We start from the raw sequence: 20,687 nt of genomic DNA, 5'->3' as shown, positions 1-20,687 counted from the left end.
TACATCTTTTAAACTAAAAGCACTTTCTGACAAATTTAATATTAAAAAAAATAAAATAAAAAAAAGAAGATTAAATAAAAAAATAAATAAAATTAAGAAAATTAAAAAAAAAATAAAAAAATTAGAAGAAATAAACCAGGGGGTATAAATAGGTCATGGGACCCACGGTAAGAACGAAGTTCTTCAAACATGAGATAAATGCAGAAAAATAATTAAACATGAGATGTGTGTCAAAAAACATTATAAAATAAAGAAATACAATTTCTCAGGTAACAAGGGGGTTGCGAGACTCATAGGAAAAACAAAACTCTATGAGAATAAGTATTGCATTCATGTAGTTCAGTAACACAGAAACTCGAAAAACGAATAAAAAAAATAAATAACTAAAAAATTTAGTTTAGTACTCACGACGGTTGAATTTCGTGAGTACTGTATTTATGCACAACATACTCACGAAGATCAACCATCGTGAGTACTGAACTAATTTTTTTTTTCCCATGACCCATTTACACCTCCTGATTTGTTTCGTCTAATTTTTTTTCATTTTTTTAAATTTCCTTTATTTCATTTCTTTTTTCTTTTTTTATTTAATTTTTTTTTTCATTTCTTTCTCTATATTTTTAATGTCTTTTTCATGTATTTTTTTTATTTCATTTGATTTTTTTTGTTTTATTTTTCATATCATTACTTTTTTTGCTTTAATTTAAAAAAAAATTTATTTCCGTTTTTTCATTTCATTTATTTTTTTTCATTTTTTTATTAATTTTAATTCCTTTATTTTTATTTTATTTCCTTTTTCATTTTTTTTATCATTTCATTTTATTTTTTAATGTCTTTTTTGATTTCATTTTTTAATTACTTTTCATATTATTTCCCATTTCATTTTTCTCATCATTTCATATTCATTTATTTTTTTCTTTCGTTTAATTTTCTTATTTTGATTATGCACCTTACTTTTTATTTTTATTTTTAATTATTTATCCTTGCATTTTGTTTAAATTTTTTACATTTAATTTTTTTAATAAAATAAGAAAGAAAGTATTCGTAAAAGCGCATATATAGGTATAACATATAAAAAGAAGTAAGAAGTTATACTTCTGTAAAATTATATGGCAAATAATATTATTATAAATATAAATTTAAAAATGAGTTAACGATTACAAACAATATACTACGGCACAATACAATAAAAATAATATATAGGCTGCCCAGTACAAGATGTGCTCTTTCTCCAGTAGTTTCAGAACAACTTCCTTCTGTCTACGCTGATTACAACTGTAAAGTCACGCTTACATCTATTACATACGATGCAACACTTATTCCTCGTCTATATTTATTACCCAAAAAATAATTGTCTACAAAAAATAAAGAAAAACCATCCTGTAGTATACCTTTCTTAAATGGAGTAGTAATGCATACCAGTAAATGTCCCTTTAGGACGTTCATGACACATGGATTTTTTTGACAAATATTGTTCAAACGGCAAACGTATACTGAAAAAGCATAAAAAATACCACAAAAATTGCAGCTCGTTTGACTGTACCATTATTTTATACATGTTATATTTAAAAAAATCGATATTTAATATGTAACCTTGCGAAAAAATAAATGGTATTTATATGATTTGTGGGAATCTCCCAATTTTTTTGGTATAAAAGATTTCTTTCAGGTAAACCTTTTGAAATTTAAAATAGACCCACTGAACATAAGTACGTTCACATGAGAAAAACAATTGCTAGCTTTACTGCACACATTAGCGTTCCTCTCACTTCTCTGAACTTTTCCCTCGATAACCATGTGAAGAACGTCCTTAAATCAAATAATCACATTAATCTTCGAATCGAAGAATTGTAAAAGAATAAAACACAACCAAAATTAATTATTGTATTTGTATTGTACAAAAAAATTTTTTTTTAATTTTTGAAAATTTTGATGAAAAATTGTGTAAACAATCATTTATTTATTTCAAAAGTAACAAATTAGTTATAAGTAATTAAATATTTATTACTACATAATATGAAAGCTGCTCTCCTAATATATACTAATTTCGAAATTTTCGAAACATGTACCTAAAAAATAAATTTTATTAAATAAATTATCTATTTATTTAATGTATAATCAAACCAAACAAATAAATACATAGTAAATAAAAATTTGCATTAAAAATAAGCAATGAGCTGTACAACACAATGAAGTAATCGAGTTTTTTAAGTCGGGCACGTTCACAGCAGAGTGGATAAGGGCCATGACTAGCGTGCAGAAGATCGGGGGCTCAAATCTCTTTGGAAACTGTTTTTTTTAATTTTTTAATTTTTTGTTTTTTATTTTATTTTATTTTATTTTTTCATTTTTCTTTTGTTCTGTCGTTTTTAAACGAAAAAAAAGCTAGTTCTGGCCCTTTGATAGAGGCGTCTGTGTTTAAGACATTGGCGCTTCAATTCGGTAATTTCCTCATTCCTCCAGTAAGTTTAGCATTTGCCGTTCGTTTTTTGTTCTTGGCATAGAAGCCTTGCATGCGGGTTTTAGGAGTCACATGGTTGCCTCAGTGAGCTTCTGTACTCCTTCTACTGTGTTCAGGTTTGGTTCATCGATTTGAATAGCAGCGATGACATTCTCGACTTTTTCCGCTAGTCGTTCTGTATCCAGCTTCTTAACATTGCATCCTGTTTTGCGTGCAATACCTCTTCTGTCTATTGTATCGGTGACTTCAAAGACGATATATTGGTGATTGCTACCATTTTCGTCGGAGAGAAGATGTGAAAAAAAAAAGAAAAACCTTAATTTTCTCGCTTTACTGTTGATAAAAAGTTAAGCAGAGGCTTGATTTTTTCACGAACTTGGAACATTGTAACATGCATGTAAATGAACCGATTTCTGCAGAAAAACTGGATTGAGGCAAAAAATGCCATTTTACCTACTTTTTCGGTCTGACGTCCTGGATAGTAAATAACTTTGATATTATAGTGTTAAAATAAGTATGGCTACAGAAAAACCAATAGACAAGTATGCAAAGTAAGATGTCAAAAAGTGATGACAGGAAGTTTGTAGCAGAAATATGATATCACAAAAATGGTGGAGAAAAAGGAGGAATTGTCACAGGAATTGATAAGAAGTTAAAAATTAAAACAATGGCGGTAATTGATTTTCTGTTTAGTACCTCCTTGTTTTCAAAGTCCATCTCAGTGATCTATTCACCTTCTTTGCCTACTCTCGCGTTCCAGTCTATCGCTAGTAGATAGCACTTCCATTTTCCTGCGTTCCTATCTTTTCTTTTATAATGTTCATCGTCACATCTTAACGGTATATCCTTACAATTTTTCACTCTTGTTTTCTATGTTAAATTTCTTGCGTTACTATATAATTCATATATCTACAATCGGTGAATTAAGCTCAAACACAGTTAAAAGTATGGAAGCATAAAAAAATAAAGTGGTATGACGAAGAATGAAAAGAAAAAAAGGAGCTGAAAAAAAAAGTTTTAACTATAGAGGAAAAAGAAAGAAAAAAATCTTAAACAAACAAGTAAAGAGAGTATAGAAACTGGTGCAAAGCAAAAAAAAAAGATATAAAAGAAATGCGGAAATTGAGGAAAGCACCAGAAGAAGATACACTGGAGAACGGCGTGTGAAAATATATGCTAAAAGAAGTAGATACAGCGATGTGGGAACTATTGAAGACAGTATGGGAAGAAGGTTGGATACCTTTATAGTGGAAAAGAGGGATATATATATATATATATATATATATATATATATATATATATATATATATATATATATATATATGTATGTATAAAGGAGGTGATAAAGAGGAGCTGGATATTGTTATAGGTATAATATTGACATGCACGGCATATACAATATGCAAGTATGCTAAATGAAAGAGGTTGAAATATAGTTAGCAGAAAGTCAATTTGGTGGAAAAAAAAATCAATAAGTAATAAAAGCAATTTATGCACAGTTACACCCAATAAAAGATAAATTGAATTAATCAAACGGTAAAATATTTCCATGCTTTATTGGTCTTAAAAAAACAAATAAAAGAGTAAATAGAACGGTACTTCAGAAAACATTACAAGAGATAAAGGTGAGTAAAAAATTGCTAAGTACAATTACGGATGTATACAGAGAAACCATTCGTGTAGTTGAGGCAGGAGAAAAACTATCAGGAATTTCAGACAGAAAAAGGATGTTTTTTTTTTGTGCCTAGCAGAGTTAGAAGAAGAAATGAAAAAAGTAAAAGTAGGAGGATGCAGAATAGGCAATGAGAAAGTATGGAGCTTATCTTACGCTGACGTAATTATAATAGCAGACAGACAAGAAAAACTAAAAGACATTTACAAAAGATGCAAAAAGTAAGTTGAAAAAAAAAGAAATAATTTTATGCGTTACATAAATAAAAGTTGTATTCGAAAAAAAGCATAGAATATGGTAATAAGGCACAACAGAACAGAAGGAAGTGAATTAAATCAGCTATTTTGGATACATTCTGCTAAAAAATTTAAGAAAGATGGGCATTTGTTAGAGAGGAAGAGATAAGCTGATAATGCTCTGAAATATGCATGGAGCACCATAGATAGAATATTAAAGTATAGTGACAAAAAAAAAGACGTTATTCATAGCATTAGTATAGCATTAGATAGTATAGCGTTATTCAAGGTAAAAGGATGGCGATGGTAAGAAAATAGAAGGTTGAAAAGTATACAAAATAAATGTAAGAAGTGGCTGTCAAGATAAGATAGAAATACGCCAAACTATGTAGTAGAATAAAAGTATAAATTGTGAAAATTCATATTCAAGCGTTAAAGCGTTACTAAAATGTGAAGAAAATGTTAAAAACTAAAGATTAAAATTAGCAATATAAGGTATGAGAAAAAAGATAAAGATGACGAAAAACAATACATTGGAAGGAAAGCAAAAAGAGACTGGAAATACTAAAAAAAGAGGAAGCAATAGAATTAAAATACGTGAAAGGGTGTTACATCAAAGCTGAGCTCGTCTTTTATGTTACAACAGAATTTTAAAAATCTAGTATCAACGCTAAGTTGCGTACCAGTTGGTGTAAATTCCGATCACCAAGCAACTAGCTTTTATTTAATAAAAGAATTTAAAATCAAGTGACAACGCTACGTTTCGTGCCAGTTGTAAATACCGACGGCCAAGCAACTAGCCTTTATTTAACAAATTCAAGCATCAACGCTACGTTGTGTGCCAGTTTATGTTAATGCTGACAGCCAGGCCACTATCCTTTATTTAACAAATTCAAGCATCAATGCTACGTTGTGTGCCAGTTGGTATAAAGGCCAACAGTCAGGCAACTAGTTTTCATTTAAATCAATCAAGTGATGCTACGTTGTGTACCAGTTGGTGTAAATGCCAACGGTCAGGCAACTAGCTTTTAGTTAAAAAACCTAATCTTTAAAGCTATATGTTGTGTGTCGCTAGTAAAAATGCCGGCGACCAGACGACTATAGACTCCTTAAAAAGGAACCAAGTTACTATTTCCAAACAAATGGTCGGTTATGTGACGTTGGTGTAAACGCCGATGGCCAAGTAACTAGCTAACCTTTCTACAATCATTTACTTTGTTCCCACCTCAGTGCTCTGTATTTAACCTTTACTGTAATGTCCTTAGGCTATTGAGCGACAGCTTAGGCCTAAATATAAAAATTACTCCTACGACGTTTTTGACGTAACAGGGACATAGTTCAAAGAGCAAGTGAGGTTTAACATATAATTGAGTGAAGAAGTAGTACGTCCCCGAACATTTAACTCAGAAATTTTACTTAACTAAATTCTTTATGTTGGCCAATTAATTTCTCTGTTTACTACTGCAATTGGTATAATGATGAAAAGTAGAATAAAACATTCAGTACTGCCTCTGATAAAAAAAATTCTGATGTAATGTTTTCAACAACCCTAAATTTGAGTTAACATTTTCTAAAAGGTAATTATAAGTTAGCGTTTTTTTAAAGGTAATATTAAGGAGGTTCGGTAGTGTTAGCGGGGGGAAATCTTAGAGAGGCAAGGGGAGGGAGAGCGTCTGGCAATGTTGTAAATTTTTTCGGCTGCTGGCACGTCGTCTACTGTTGTTGTCGTCTACTGCTGTTGTCGTCGTCTACTGATGACAGTGTACTTATTCATTCGGTTGAATTTTTTATAATTAAATTTTCAATTACAAAAGGAGTTTTTACTATTCATTACATTTCAAAGCACGCGCCAAAAGCAGCGTTGCCAAGTCGTCTGCTGCGAGCACATTTTTTGCTGTTTTTTAATAGAAATTTGTGGTAGGGCTCTCTCAAACTTTGACAAAATATTATTTTGACAATATTCTTTCATTTAAAAAAAAAAAAAGCAAGTTCATTTAGCCGTTTTTTTTTTTTTATGTGAAATTTAAGTGATTTCTCCATAAGCCTACATGTTAAAATATTGTTTTTTCAGGTCAATATATCTTGAAAACGGTGTGGTTAAACCCTTCAAAAATTTAGCTGTAATTTGATACTATTATCCCAAACAACATATCGAAATTTCAAAAATTTTCATCATAAAAAATTATCACTACCGAACCTCCTTAAGTCGGCGCTTTTTTGAAGGCACTTTAAGATAGAGCTTATAAAAAAATTAATTTTTAGTTATCAGTTTCTTTGACCGATCTGTCAATTAATCTTAGTAACTTTATATTTGTGGTAAAGTTCTGAACTGTACCGTGTTAATAATTAATAGAAAATCTATAATATTGTAAATTTAGTTGTTATTGACCGTATAAACAGTAATGGCACCTACAGTAGAATGATACTAGCATCTCTACTAAAATTTCATTACTTTTATTAGTTTAGCTTTTTGAACTCAATAACTGCTTACGTTTACTACTAAATATTGTAGAATTTATTTTACTTTTCCAATAAGTTAAAAAAACTCTTTGTTTCTTTTTTCTAAGCTAGCCTCATGCAATCTTTTTGTTACTTGACAAAGGAACAAATGATACTTCAGAGTCATGCATTTGCATTGGGCATTGCTACGATTATATTACTTTTCAGTGCTATATCGATAGCTTATTACATCACTTATGATTGCTCTGACATTTGCCGCAGTAAATTACATGTTCCAAGCTTTTGTAACTACTACATTCAGTTACATATACATTTAGGAAATATGTACGATCTAGAGTATGTAAATTAAATATGCAGTACCATGTATAGTTCCAAGCTTTTAAAATCAGAAAATTCAACATGACGAATGCTTTAGACTCCCGTAACACAACAACCAAGTAATATAACGTCGAAAAAATGTAACAACTTGCAAATATAGGAAAATCTCATTTGAATGCTTTTATATTTTTTAGGCCAAGACACAATGCGTCTTTAGTATCTAGATTATAATTTATTGTAGATCTAAAAATGTGTATTAAGGTAGTAGTTTAGTAAAACGACTAGACGATAAATTTTTCTAAAATTTTGCGTGTGGCTTGAGTTTGCTGTAGTTCATAACGAGTCCAAATTTGGAGATGCCTAGCCGTGTAGTTTCAGAGATATTAAAGATTTACTATTGATTTTTTAACACGTGAGAGATAGGAAAGCGCCAGGTTTGGGGTAGGATTCGAAACAAAATCATTCATAACTCCTAAACGAAACGATCAATTTTTTCAAAAAAACGATTTGTTATAATTGATATTATAAATAAACTAAATACCAAGTCTCAAGAAGCCTAGCCGTACAGTTTTTGTATTTCAGCTTTCCAAAGTTAAAAACTATCGTGTAGTTGTGTGAGAGGGACAATGACAGTTGTACAGTAAAGAATGCATAACCTATGCATACTCTAAAGCGCAATATGCCGCACGATATACGTAACTGAACTACTACCTTAATATATTATAGTTATTAAGTACGTAGGCTAAACTAAAGTAAGTAGTCAACAACTTGTAAAGAATTCTTTATATAGGTATCAAAAGTGTTTCATTATTAAATATATGACGAATTCGTACTTACCAGCTTACTTTAATTTAATATTGCCCTGATACTATTTAATAATATTATTAATGCGTTAGAACTTTAATTTATCGTATAGGCTTCTACTTTTTTTATGAATTTATAATTGAAACGTATTTTCTGTTGTGACCTGAACGGCTGCTTACTCCCAAGTCATATTTAACACAATCAAATGAAACGCTACACAAATCGTTTGAATTTCTTTTTTTTTGCTACTTTTTAATTAAAAGATTTCGATAAAGCTTATAAAATAAAAACATAAGCCAGCCATTCATTTATTAAGTCTTTTATTAATCTATTAAGTAACATAATTATAAAGATTAAAATATAATTATAGGGATGAATTTCAGCGAGGGCAGAGGAATAGCCATGCCAAATCAAGTAAGGTAATGCCTACTTTTAAGCTATATTAAAGCATTCACCGAAATCAAATTTGGTTTTATTACCTACCTGGACCAAATTATTTGCAATTTAATTTTATTGCCACTAAAAAGTTTGAAATCGTAATAATGAAAATAATCACAATTTATTTGCAGAAATCCTTGTGCAGCAATACTTGACACGCTTTTTATGCAGGATTATTCATTGTACAGAATGGCAGTTTTATATTGATATAAGATGACTACTTAATCTGTACATTTATTAATATACCGGATACTTATCAAGTAACACTGTGACACAACTATGTCATAACAATTATTTCTGAGGACTTTTTGGCATCATACAATATTTTTTTATGAATTTGGCTCTAAAAACATAACGCGAATTACTTAATAGTATTATAAAACAAATAGAGACCATCGGAGCTTGTGTATAAAGAAATTACAAATCACAAGATCATACTTTTAATAAGAAGTGATATTGTTGATAAAATGTTATCGTCTCAGAAATACATTGAACTAACTCAAGCGGTTTTCACAATACTATCAGCGATCTTCACAAAAACAAATCTAAACCTGGTATTCATAAAATAAACTAAGTTATTTTTATACTTTAAGTAATCCATTATTTTAATTGCAATTATGATATAAAGTAGGATAGACCATATTTTTTTAGTGATAAGAGTGTAACGATTATTATTGAATTGTATATCAATAGATTTTTTATTTCCTTCCATTATATTTTATTTTTGTAAGTAAGAATTAACATGAACCGAATAAATTTAATACTTATGCCTCAGAGAATTGTTATTTTATATTTATAAGTTGTGTATTATTATTAACTCGTAAGTGACTCTTTATACATGTGCACAGGCAATATGTGTAATAGTTTTGAAACTGTGATTTAAAGATTAAAAATGTTGAAAAATTACATATATTTTTTTTTAAATACACTGACTGTTCAATGTATTTATTTTCTTCAATGCTGCAATAAATTATATTGCTGGGTTGTAAACTTTCATTCAGATAATATGTACATCAGTTGTATAATAAATCTAGACACCCAAAGTTTGAGAAAAGACGTTTAATATTTGATTTTGTATGAAATATTTTAAAGAAAAAGTTAGAAATGTTTGATCTTATAACATATTTTGATTTGCTGTACATCTTGTTTATAACACTTAAATATAATTGTTTTACATACATTTCGTAGAAAAACAGAATATTAATGGGCTATGATAAAAAAGTTTTCAGAAATTTTTCTTAGCCATTTTATAACTTTATTATCCTTTTGTGAGGTGGTGCTAAGACTATTATTTTCTTAAAATGTTCAAGTATTTGCTAGTTAGAAACTTCGACACATTATCAATGTTTTTGACTCATCTTCCACTGGTGATACTAAGTCAACAAAACCTAATCTAATGTAAAATTCTCGATTATTTTTGTCTGTGACCGACATTGTTGTATGAACTCCAAAAGAACCTGAATAATAATTTTTTAGGAAAAGTTAATAAACAATTTATTATATTCTTATGTTTTGAATTCTCATGTAATGATATTAATGAATATCATTACCATTCGCTCTTAGAGCAGCTAAGATACATGTGATTAGCTGTTTGGAGACCGACAGGTCTGTAACTTCTGGTAATAATGTGCATATGATCTTGGATGGATACTGGCGGTATAATTGCTCTGGTACGTCAGGAACAAATGTGTGAAAATCTTTTATCGCTTCCTAAAAAAATATGAACGAAAGGATTAATGAAGTAATTGCAATAGTGTAAGATTAATTTTTTGTGACATGAATTTTAACATACTTGTTCTTCCCGTGTAAAGTCGTTGCTTACATTTTTTAGAGGATACTTGAGCTGCATTTCAGGTATCCAGGATATTGCAAGTTTTTGATTGTACGACCTTACATCAATGGCAGTAAGAGCATATCCAACAACATTAGCCTCATCTTCAACCACCATGCAAATTTCTGGACTCAAAATTATAAATCCTCCGACAAGCCTGAGTATACAAATATTCATTGTTACTACCATTGTCATTATTATACAATTTATTATTACAGTACAACATGTTTGTATGTTGTAACAAGTCTTTTTTTTACAACTTTCAACAAATTTGTATTTTTTGTATATCAATATAGATATGATGCACAATTATAATTACATTTATATGTCATCAAGCAGATATGCTTTTGAAAAAGTTATAAGTTAAAAAGCTTGTTTTTAAATAAAATACTAAATCTTTATTAGTAGGATGTAGAGTTTATTTTTATGAATCATATTGTGTTTAAAATTTTTCAGATTATAAACCACTTTTACGAGAAAAAGAGTTCAAATTTTCGTCAATTTTATAAGTTTCAACATATTTCAGTCGAGGTTTACTTACAAAAAAGTTAACGAGTATTTTAAAACTATTGAGACTCGTAACTAAAAAATTATAAGCAAATAACTGGCCATGGGTCGGGCACGACAATAGATCAATATTAAATACCCTTCCCTTTAACGTTTAGGAATGATTTCCAGTTTAAAAATGTTTAAAAACAAAAGAATATCGCTAAAGATTGTGTCTTTTACAGGGGTGAATACAATGATTTCAATTAATGGTACCGTAAGTGTGGTAATGTAGTTTCTCTTAAAAAAATTGTTTTAAAAGTCGGTTTAATTAATACAGTATAATATGAACTTTATTTTGTACGTAAAGTAGCATCATGTATTATGTATACTTGTAAACACAATTGTATGGATCTCGAGATAATCTAGACGGTCGTTGTACACATTAAAATTTTAATCACAAACAGTTGGATAAAATCAATCTTCATGGATTTTGTATTCTTTATGAACAATTGTATCGCATGTTATTTTATCAGGCAACGTAATCAGCACGTAGAAGTCAAGTTCCTACATATTTTAAGGTTAAAGTGTAAAAAATATTATTTTTTGCACTTTATTACTTGAAAGAACTTATGATAACAGAGACTTACAGGAAATTAGACGTCAGAATTTCATTGAGTATATAAAAATCTATGAAGAATTACATTATAAACAGAAAAAAAATTAATTGATATTATTGGTCGTTACTTGATGAAGATCTATTTCAAGGTAAATTAAATAATAATGACTTGTTTGTAGTCGATATTCACTTTACTTTCAGATAAGTCTTGATGTACACATGTCTGAGGAAGGTACTGTGTACCGAAACAGCTGTAACGTATTCATACGAATAAAGTAAAGTGAAGATCGACTACAAACAAGTCATTAATATTTAGTTTACCTAGAAAAAAAATTATTTTTTGTACTTCGGGGCGATTTGCTGCACCCTCCGTTGGAAAAATAGTGTTCGCTATATAAGCACCATTTGATCGGAGTAATCCTACAGTCACTCAGACTGCAAAATATCCCCAATGGCAATAGCACTTTTGTGACAAAAACTATCATTATGCCCCAGCAGGAACGAAGTTAACGTTTCCATCTGTACAGCGTACGAGAACATCTTCTTTCCATCCGCGGGAACACAGAAAACTGTTTACAACCCATAATTAGAAGTAAAAAAGCCTCAGATCATTTATGCGTCAACCTCGTACTTCACCTAAAATAAGACTCAGAAGATCTGTGGCCGTCTTTATTTTTACAGCTTTAAGTTGTAATGTACTATTTAGTATGATTACAAAATCATGCTCTATTTTTTGGAACCCAATATCTTCTATTCTCTGACAGTGACACAATTATTTTTTTACTATTTGAAATTTGTATCTGGTCTAGATTTATTCATTGAAAGTACGACTAAAAAATAATAAGGAAGATAAACACCATCAAGTTATTTAGTTATGAAAACACCCATAAAAAGTTACAGGTTTTAATAAAAATCTTAATATCAATATGTAATAAATAACTAAAAACATATAATTATAAAGATAAACTTAATATTAAACGTACGCTTCGATGTTTCTCATTGAGTGGCAATGGAATTTTGAACTGCAACGTTATGTTCGAAAGTGTGAGGGATATAGTGTATTACGTACCTAGGCCAGAAAGTGGGGCTACTACTATTGACCACGCTAATTTATCTAATGCGCGGTTAATATAGGTTAATAGCCCCACTTTTTGGCCGTGGTACGTATACTTTTTTTTTTACGACTCTGCCGAAAGTTTGACACAAAAATTTATATGATTTGTACTCCTCATTGTACTCATATTAATGATTCTTGTAACCTCTACCTCTGCACTGTATGCAGCGGCCACACTCCTATAACAGTCGATCATTTTATTGAGAAGTCAACTCGTTATACTTTTTGAACCTCTACCTCTGCACTGTATGTAGCGGATACGCTCCTGTGACACTGATCATTTCATTTAGAAGTCAATTTTTACTGATATTTTTTATTTATTCATGGAAACACAAAAAAATAACCATCGCAGAAACTATCGATGATCTCGCGCTGTCAAAGCAATAGTGTCTGATCAGGGCATTCAATATATTACATATTTCATTTAAGCATAATGGTCATGCGACGTTATTTACCTATTCAATACATAAAGGTGAAAAAAATAACGTTCAAAAAATGAAATAGCTTACTACTATAACATTGTGATATGACGTGTATTATTTAGATAAGTTTTATACAAACAAAATTAAAATAATTTTTTAACAAATCTCTGTTTTGCTTAGTTTATTTAAATACATCCAATGATTTCCTGTGTTGCATAAACTGTAAAGGTTATACGTCCGTTAGCCCTATATGTATATAATGTATTGTAAGTGTCACCAAGACGCACAGCACAGCCTCCTCTCGTGGCATACGGAAATGCTCACCAGACAGCGCTCGTGACGTTGTTCAGATTCCAATAAAAGATGATAATGAAATTCATGTACCGTAAATAGTATCAACGCACATTATTTACAAACGGAATAAATATAATTTAAAATAAGTTTCAATACATCACTTACTTGTATAACCCCCTTTTTAAATTGCAGTGAACATTATATTTAATTTTATCTTAGAAAGAATCCATAGAAATGTATTCTCTTTAAATTCATTAAAAAAATTAAATGTGAAATAATTATGAATTCAATAAAATTATTATTATACTTTAAATGAATTCTCTTATAACTTTAAAAAAGTTTTACAAGAATTTATAAAATATTTGCAAACTTAGCAGGTTATTTTTAGTTCATTAGCATGTATTTTGACATGAAGTCAGAGGGTGTCTTTAAAGAATTCAGAACATTTTCTGGCATAACCGAGTTTCAACGAGGAAAACATTTTCACGTTTGAAAGTAAATTTTAGACTTAGTTTGACGTTAGTGTTTGAAATCAATGACTGATAAAGAAAACTGTGACTAATACGTTTAAGCATACATCTCATCGGAAAGATATCACAATTTTTTTTAAATAACTCAATTGTATAGTAAAATCAATAAGTATATCGAGCTTTTTGATCATTTGTACAAGGTATTATTTTGGCACAGATAACAAGATTTTTACCTTTTTCCTCGATTATAAAAAATTCAAGCTATAATCTTGGTTTGTAATGAACTTATCAGATTGTTTTTTTTTTTTAATGTAAAGTTTCTCAAAAAAATATTTCCTTATTAAATTATCAAAATGTTAAGAGTTTAGGCAAAGAAGTATCTAAATAAAGAGAAATTTATGAAAAATTAGACAAGAATACTGTATGAGCATGCTACTTCCGAAGAGTTACTTCAAATTTTTTATTAATTCCAAAAGTATATTATCTTCATTCAAGAGTATTATGAAAATCAATTATGTTATGTATTTGATTTGATTCTTTGTAATGTTATTAAATTTTATTATTGATAAAAATAGTATATTATAGATATTAGAAAAAGTAGAGAGCTGTTTATTTGATAACAACCTTTATTAAGTGATACAAATATATCTTCTTAATAAGTTATAAAATAACAGAAATTTTTTTAATAAAGATAAAAAAATGTTTGATACCAAGGTGCACACAACTAATAAGCATTTGATATTAATCATGTCTTCAATCGGATATCGTACATACAAACCTTTCAATTGACTTGAACATTATTAATGAAATAGTTTTTTTTTTTTTTAATAAAAATAAATTAAACAGATTTGAATTCGTAAAAATTATTTTCAAGCTTTTTGATCCTGGAGATTTTTTTTCTATGAATTTTCATGCCATTTTTGGGCCGATAATATACATCTGAAGACTCTGAATTTAATTTCAAAAGCGTGATAATATTCAAAATTAATTTTTACTTGAATCATTTATAGAAATAATCAAACTACCTATGTATGATTACCATTTTCTTTTTAACAAAGAGTTTTATAAGCTCATACAGATATACACTATAATATCTTACTATACAGTTGTCTTACACAAAATTATTGTAGCTCATTTTTTCTCTTACTCTCTCTCTGTGAGTATGTGTGTATAAATGTGTCATCAGTCATACATACTAGCATTTTCTTGACCGTCTGTGATAAACCTTAGTCTAATTTTTGTTAAGATAATAGTTATTGCTCAAGTAACATTATAATTTCAAATATTTAATTGTGTTCTATTTCAATTCCATCGATTTCAGAAAATATAGTATTGAAAATAATGGATCTCATGTTTTTTTACGATTTAGGATAGTGTTGGTTGAAAAATCTAAAACGTCGTATCTTAGTATTTTATAGAACAATGTTAGTTAAATTATAGTGTATGAAAATATATACTAGTGAGCGTGAGTACATTCTCCTATAATTAATCCAACCATATCTCTGGATTCTTTGAACAAACTTTAATAAAATTTAGCCGATTTTGTTTTGCTTTTGAACAATTTACACCGCAGAAAAATAAAATTTTTGTTTCATTAATATTTTCTTTATTTGAATTTTATTGATTTTTGAAAATGTATTAGTTCTTAAAACGTACATACTTTAGCTCATAAGCTTTTTTTAAAGTAACTTTATGATTGAAAATTTGACCGAATATAGAATTTCATACATACGAGGATGGGCGTACGTATTCAATGACTTAGTTTCCAGAACTGCATTGATGTAAGTCAAGAAAGCTAGAATATATTTTTGTTTTTTGATAGCTATCTCTGCTTTTCAATTTTGATTTAATTTACATGATATTCTACATAAAATACGAAATAGGCATAATTAAATGTGATTTATAGTATTTCAATTTTATTGGTGGTGTTGAGTTAATTTTTTCTGCTAGGATGTAGTATTTTAGAAATTTCAAGATATAAAATTATTAGCAAAACAAGGTATTTGTATCAAATATGAAAAAAATAAGTTTGTGAGTAGATAATGTTATGCATTAGATGTTAAAAAAGAAAAATGTTTTAAAATATTGAAAACCTAACATCCAAAGTAGATTCAGTCCACAAAACAAAGTTACAAAAAAAAGTTATGGAACCTGGTGCCAATGAATTGGCAGCAATTTTTGAAGTAGTTTGCAAACGATTTAGGAAAAGAAAAAGTAACACACATGTATAGAGTTGAAAATATCCTAGTAAATATAAAAGTAATATTTTTCCGTCTGTTTGCAAAGTTACAAACGAATTAGTAACATACAAGAAATTGTAAAAATAAATAAAAATTGTCTGTTGTTGAAATACACTTAACAGGCGATGGGCATACTTTCACTAAGCTCAGAATGAAAACCCGACTAACCATAACTAGAGGACGGTAGAATGGCTGTGGCATCCTCGGTTTAATCAAAGTTATTAAAAAAATTTTTACAAAATATACCCAAAAAATATTTTTTAAAACGCTCTACTTGCCCTACAGGTAACTGGATAATGGCAGCCTGAGAGGCACGCGTAGTTTTGTTTTCACAAATCATTTTTTTGCTGTAATCGCTTTAGTGTCATTATCCTACAAAATAAGTGTCATGAATTTAATAATTTGTTTATTTTGATCTTATTGTTGTTAATTTAATAACTAATACGTTATTACAAGTTTTTGTCATTACTAACAGCAAATTTCAAGTCGAGCGGCAGTGCCACATGCAAGTTGAAGGATGTCACCACGCTATCATATACAGGTTACTTCGCTTTGGTGATTTTCAAAATAAGAATACATGGTAGTAACATTACTATACATATGACATTTTTTAACTATACGGCATTTTCAATATCAAACTCTCATTTCCAAGAAAAATTTTGAGTTAAAAGACAATCTCAATAGTTAATTCATAAATTTTTTTTAATAATCTTAGTTTCAGTTTCTTCAATTCCTTTTTAACCACGGGTTTTCAAACTTTGTCAAATTCGCGTGCGCAAATAAATTATATTAGACCAAATCAACAGCTGAGGCCTGATGGTGGTCAAAAAATAACACCAACTGTAACTCTCACAGGAATCGAGAAACTACATGATTCGTTAAGATCCGAAGTATTTTTGTCATATTTCATTCTGAAAATGATTTCGTTGGTATTTAAGAAGTGCCATGTAGTCAATATTATATACTAGCCGTAATCTACACTTAGTAATAAAATATGAAAAGTTGTCTACGTATAGTGCCATTAGCAAGAGTTTAGAATTACATAATTACCTGAAAATTGACTACCAAATGGATATAAAAACTATATTTGCCGAAATCTTTTTTTTTTGTTTTTTGTTTTTTTGTTTTTTTTTTTTACAGTAATTTATATCAGAAACCAAAGTTAAGGTGATTTTAAAGTGTTAACTTTTTTAGACACGCCTGAGAGTGTTCGAGTCTCACTGTTCTCACAAAAAGGGGAAAAAAATATCACAGCACCCAAAAAAAAGGTGTTAAGAAATGTAAAAACATAATTTCAATTTTTAATGTTTTCAATGTAATCTTATAAAATGAAGAGGGCAAATTTTAAGAAAAATTATATTACATTCTGTACAGAACTATAAAATTCTTAGAGCGCATACCACGCTAGTGGAATTTTATGATTATGACAAGCAATATTAGCGAAACATAGAATCAAGTAGTTAGCGCTAAACTTAAATATATTATTCAATTAGTAAATTGCGTACATACACCCAATGGAAATATGTATTCTCGGACAAGTTGATTGGCGATCCATAGATTTAGTGATTCTAAAATGAGTAATTAGATACTACTTACTGTAGGCTAGATAAGATTCGATACAAGTTCATAGCCTTATCCTTTACCCTTCTAAGTGCTCCTTTTGAAATCTCTTATGGCCTGTCCCAGAATATCGTACAAATGGTTAAGGTGTACAAAAATAAGAGTGTTTGTTAGGATAAAATTGATAAAATTAATGGCTAGATGCGGTAAGTTTTCGAGCATGTACATCTTGATAAATTGATGCTCAAATGTAGATGTCCATTGGCTTCTGGGATACAAAAGGGTTTGCAGATCGTTGAAAAGTAAGCCAAAGCAAACCAAACATAACTATGCATGTGAAAATCATAGAGTTTTACAAATAGCATTATATATTTATGCGTTATTTACTATAAAAAATTATTGTTACTATTTAGCTGATAACTCCTTAACAGAAGATTTCAAGTACTATTTCATAAATTGAAAAAAAAAATTTTTTTTAATTTAACACAGAAATGTGCAAGTAAGTATCGTATTCATAGTACTTCGCAGTTACTTTTAAATGACATTTTAAAATTTTTTTTTATTTGTAATTCCATGTGTTTTTTCTTATGGAATGAAATATAACACCAACAATCCAAAACCCTTAATGTAAAAACCACATGTTAAACCATATGCAATGCTATGTAGCTCTCCAGAAGTAATCTGGCATGTAGTAAATTGTTGATTCTATGTTAATTTAATGTTCAATTAATGCTGATTTAGCGTTGAATCAGTGGTGACTTATTTTTTATTTGACAGTATTGAAGTAATAAGCTTTAATCAGTGAACAGAGGGTGCTTGTGTACCCAAGTATGAAGTTATACTTCTATAAAATTATATGGGAAACAATATAATTTTGAGTATAAAAATACCTCCTATGAAACAATATTGTATACGAAGGTGGGGCAATTATCGTGGGAATGAGTATACCTACGTTAATTAGGTGTGGTTTCAATAAATATTTAATGGATTAACGATTATAAACGATATATAACGACACAATACAATAAAAATAATATATAGGCTGGCCAGTCCAAGACTGCACTATCATCGAGTAAATTGTTTATTTATTCAAATTATAACTAAACCAAATAAATTAATATACATTTAATAAAAAATTGCATGAAAAATAAGTTACAAACTATAAGATAACATGAAGTAATTGATTTTCCACTGTTGGGCCTGCTCATAGCAGAGTGGGTAAGAGCCGTAGCTAGAAAGGATGAGGTTGGGTTTTTTTTTTTTTTTTTTTTTTTTACAAGTGGTTATAAGAAAAAGAAATAAATTTAATAAAATTTACAATGCGTGGCATAGCGATATAATGTGGCATTATGTGGTGTAGAGGAAACTGGAATTACGTCACGAGGGGCGGGACGAAGGGGAATAATTCACTTTCGTCACACTTTTTCTCAAGGTCAAAATCTGAAATCGTTTATTTACTCCCGCGCATAAAGCGCCTATAACAGTATAACTTCAAAAATTTTATCTAATTTGCAACTGAAATGCTAACATAAAAAATAACCTCATTTTAAAGTTAACTACTAATTTTAACTTAAATCAATGCTGATATAACGCTGAATCAACAATTGATTTAGCATAAGATCAACGCAGAATCAACTATGTAATTTACGACTGATTTCAGTAATGATATTTTTGGTAGGGAAATGTCTGTTATGTGCACTGATAAATACTTTTCATCGTTACATTATTTATAAGTATACTTACTTCACCGAGGTTGGCTTCATCCTTGTATTATTAAAAATGCAGCCTATATTATGCTGTATAAAGGCAATTTATATCCACACTTTATTTACAGGCTGATTTATAGCACGATTGTTTGTTATATATCCTTGCATCGTAAAAAATGCATGTCATTTACAGTGACTGGGATACTTTTTAGTAATGCATCGTTTAAAAGTGAGTTTGCAATCAAACTAGTGAGTTGGTAACTAAGACAACTTAGCGAGTTCGACTCATTGGATGCTAAAAAAAGCCTTCAATCAATAGGATAATAGCAGAAAATATATATGTATCAGTAGTGCCATGTTTGGAAGAGATACATACAGATACACTTTCTATTGCAAATCGGAGGCATTTTTCTAACTCCTTCTAAGCTGAACTTGCCAACTCACTAGCTTCATACCAATATCTGTATCTATCCTTACATTAATTCTAGCTTACTTTACATCACCAAACATCGTTTTTATACTTGCATTCTTGCATTATTAGATAATACATGTTTGATTTTTATCCCTACATAAAGTTAAATCATTGACCCTATATTTTTAAGAATTTAATAGCTTCATTGTAAAAAAATATACAAGAACATTATTTAAAATTTTTAAGGTTAATCAAAGATTTCCGAAGATATAGTCGATTTTGTGACCACTCTCCATAAGAGTAGGTGTTGAATTGGTGAATTTTCAGTAGCAATTTGCGAAAAAATTAAGCCGTTGACCCCAGTATTTTCTTATCGCAAATAAATTGGGCATACTTTATTTACATCATTCCAGAATTTCAGAGGTTTTGATCAAGCCGATAAAAATTGCCCAAGCCACTTTAAATACAAACAAAACTCCTGACTAGAATAAAATATGACAGAAATACTTTGGATCTGTACAAATTATGAGGTTTTTTGTGTGGTAAGGTGACAGTTTTAACAGATTTTATTATTGACTTCGATGATTTCTTTACATCATTTCTTATTATGCTGTTGAGATATTCTGCTAATAGATTTTTTTTGCATGAATCATTGGTTGTAATCGCGTTTCAATTTGTTTTTATCGCTACTTTGTCGACGTTTTTGGTGTGAAACATCTTATAGCGGGCAGTAAACAGGGGAAATATGTAACGAAAAATCTGGTCCGCTCCTCCGTTACTGTTCACCCTGCTACTGGGCACTTCTTATCTTTCTATATATATAATACAGTCGTAAGACCAAGTTTAATCACCAACCCATCCCTTCTCAATGTTTTAAATGTTTCTTTGAGTCCCCCTCAAAATAAGGGAAAAGACTCAAAATATCTTCTTTAAATTGACCCAATAATAAATATCCTTTAAAAATTAAGACCCACTCGCTCTCACTCAGGCCCGCTCATATTTTAAGTGGTCCCCCTCTTAATCTATCTCTGGCTCCCCCTCCAATACCCTTCGTGGTACTTGTTAAAAGCTCATTAGTATTTATAATTTATGACTAAATGATAAAAATACCAAACAGAACACAGTAGAATTATTATTTAGGTTA

At 29.5% G+C, this 20,687-nt stretch overlaps 1 protein-coding gene across 5 annotated transcripts in view; it reads right to left on the bottom strand.

Moving 5' to 3' along the window:
- Nucleotides 1-9,471: 9,471 nt before the first annotated feature.
- The window catches only part of Oga (O-GlcNAcase), a 258,596-nt gene continuing 247,380 nt past the window's right edge, over nucleotides 9,472-20,687 (bottom strand). For all 5 annotated transcript variants that reach the window (XM_089593868.1, XM_089593869.1, XM_014348767.2 and 2 more), the window contains 3 exons: nucleotides 10,182-10,377; nucleotides 9,940-10,099; nucleotides 9,472-9,846 (listed from right to left, as the gene is read on the bottom strand). In XM_089593868.1, coding sequence (XP_089449994.1) covers nucleotides 9,710-9,846; nucleotides 9,940-10,099; nucleotides 10,182-10,377 — 493 coding nt within the window. In that variant the 3' untranslated portion in view covers nucleotides 9,472-9,709. The remainder of the gene's footprint in view (nucleotides 9,847-9,939; nucleotides 10,100-10,181; nucleotides 10,378-20,687) is intronic.

Source organism: Copidosoma floridanum, unplaced genomic scaffold (genome assembly GCF_036245765.1).
Source record: "Copidosoma floridanum isolate Cflo_tuat_1 unplaced genomic scaffold, Cflo_Japanese_pri ptg000020l, whole genome shotgun sequence".
Classification (NCBI taxonomy): domain Eukaryota; kingdom Metazoa; phylum Arthropoda; class Insecta; order Hymenoptera; family Encyrtidae; genus Copidosoma; species Copidosoma floridanum.
Note: the sequence above shows the minus strand (reverse complement) of the source record. Positions and strands in the feature narration are given on the sequence as shown.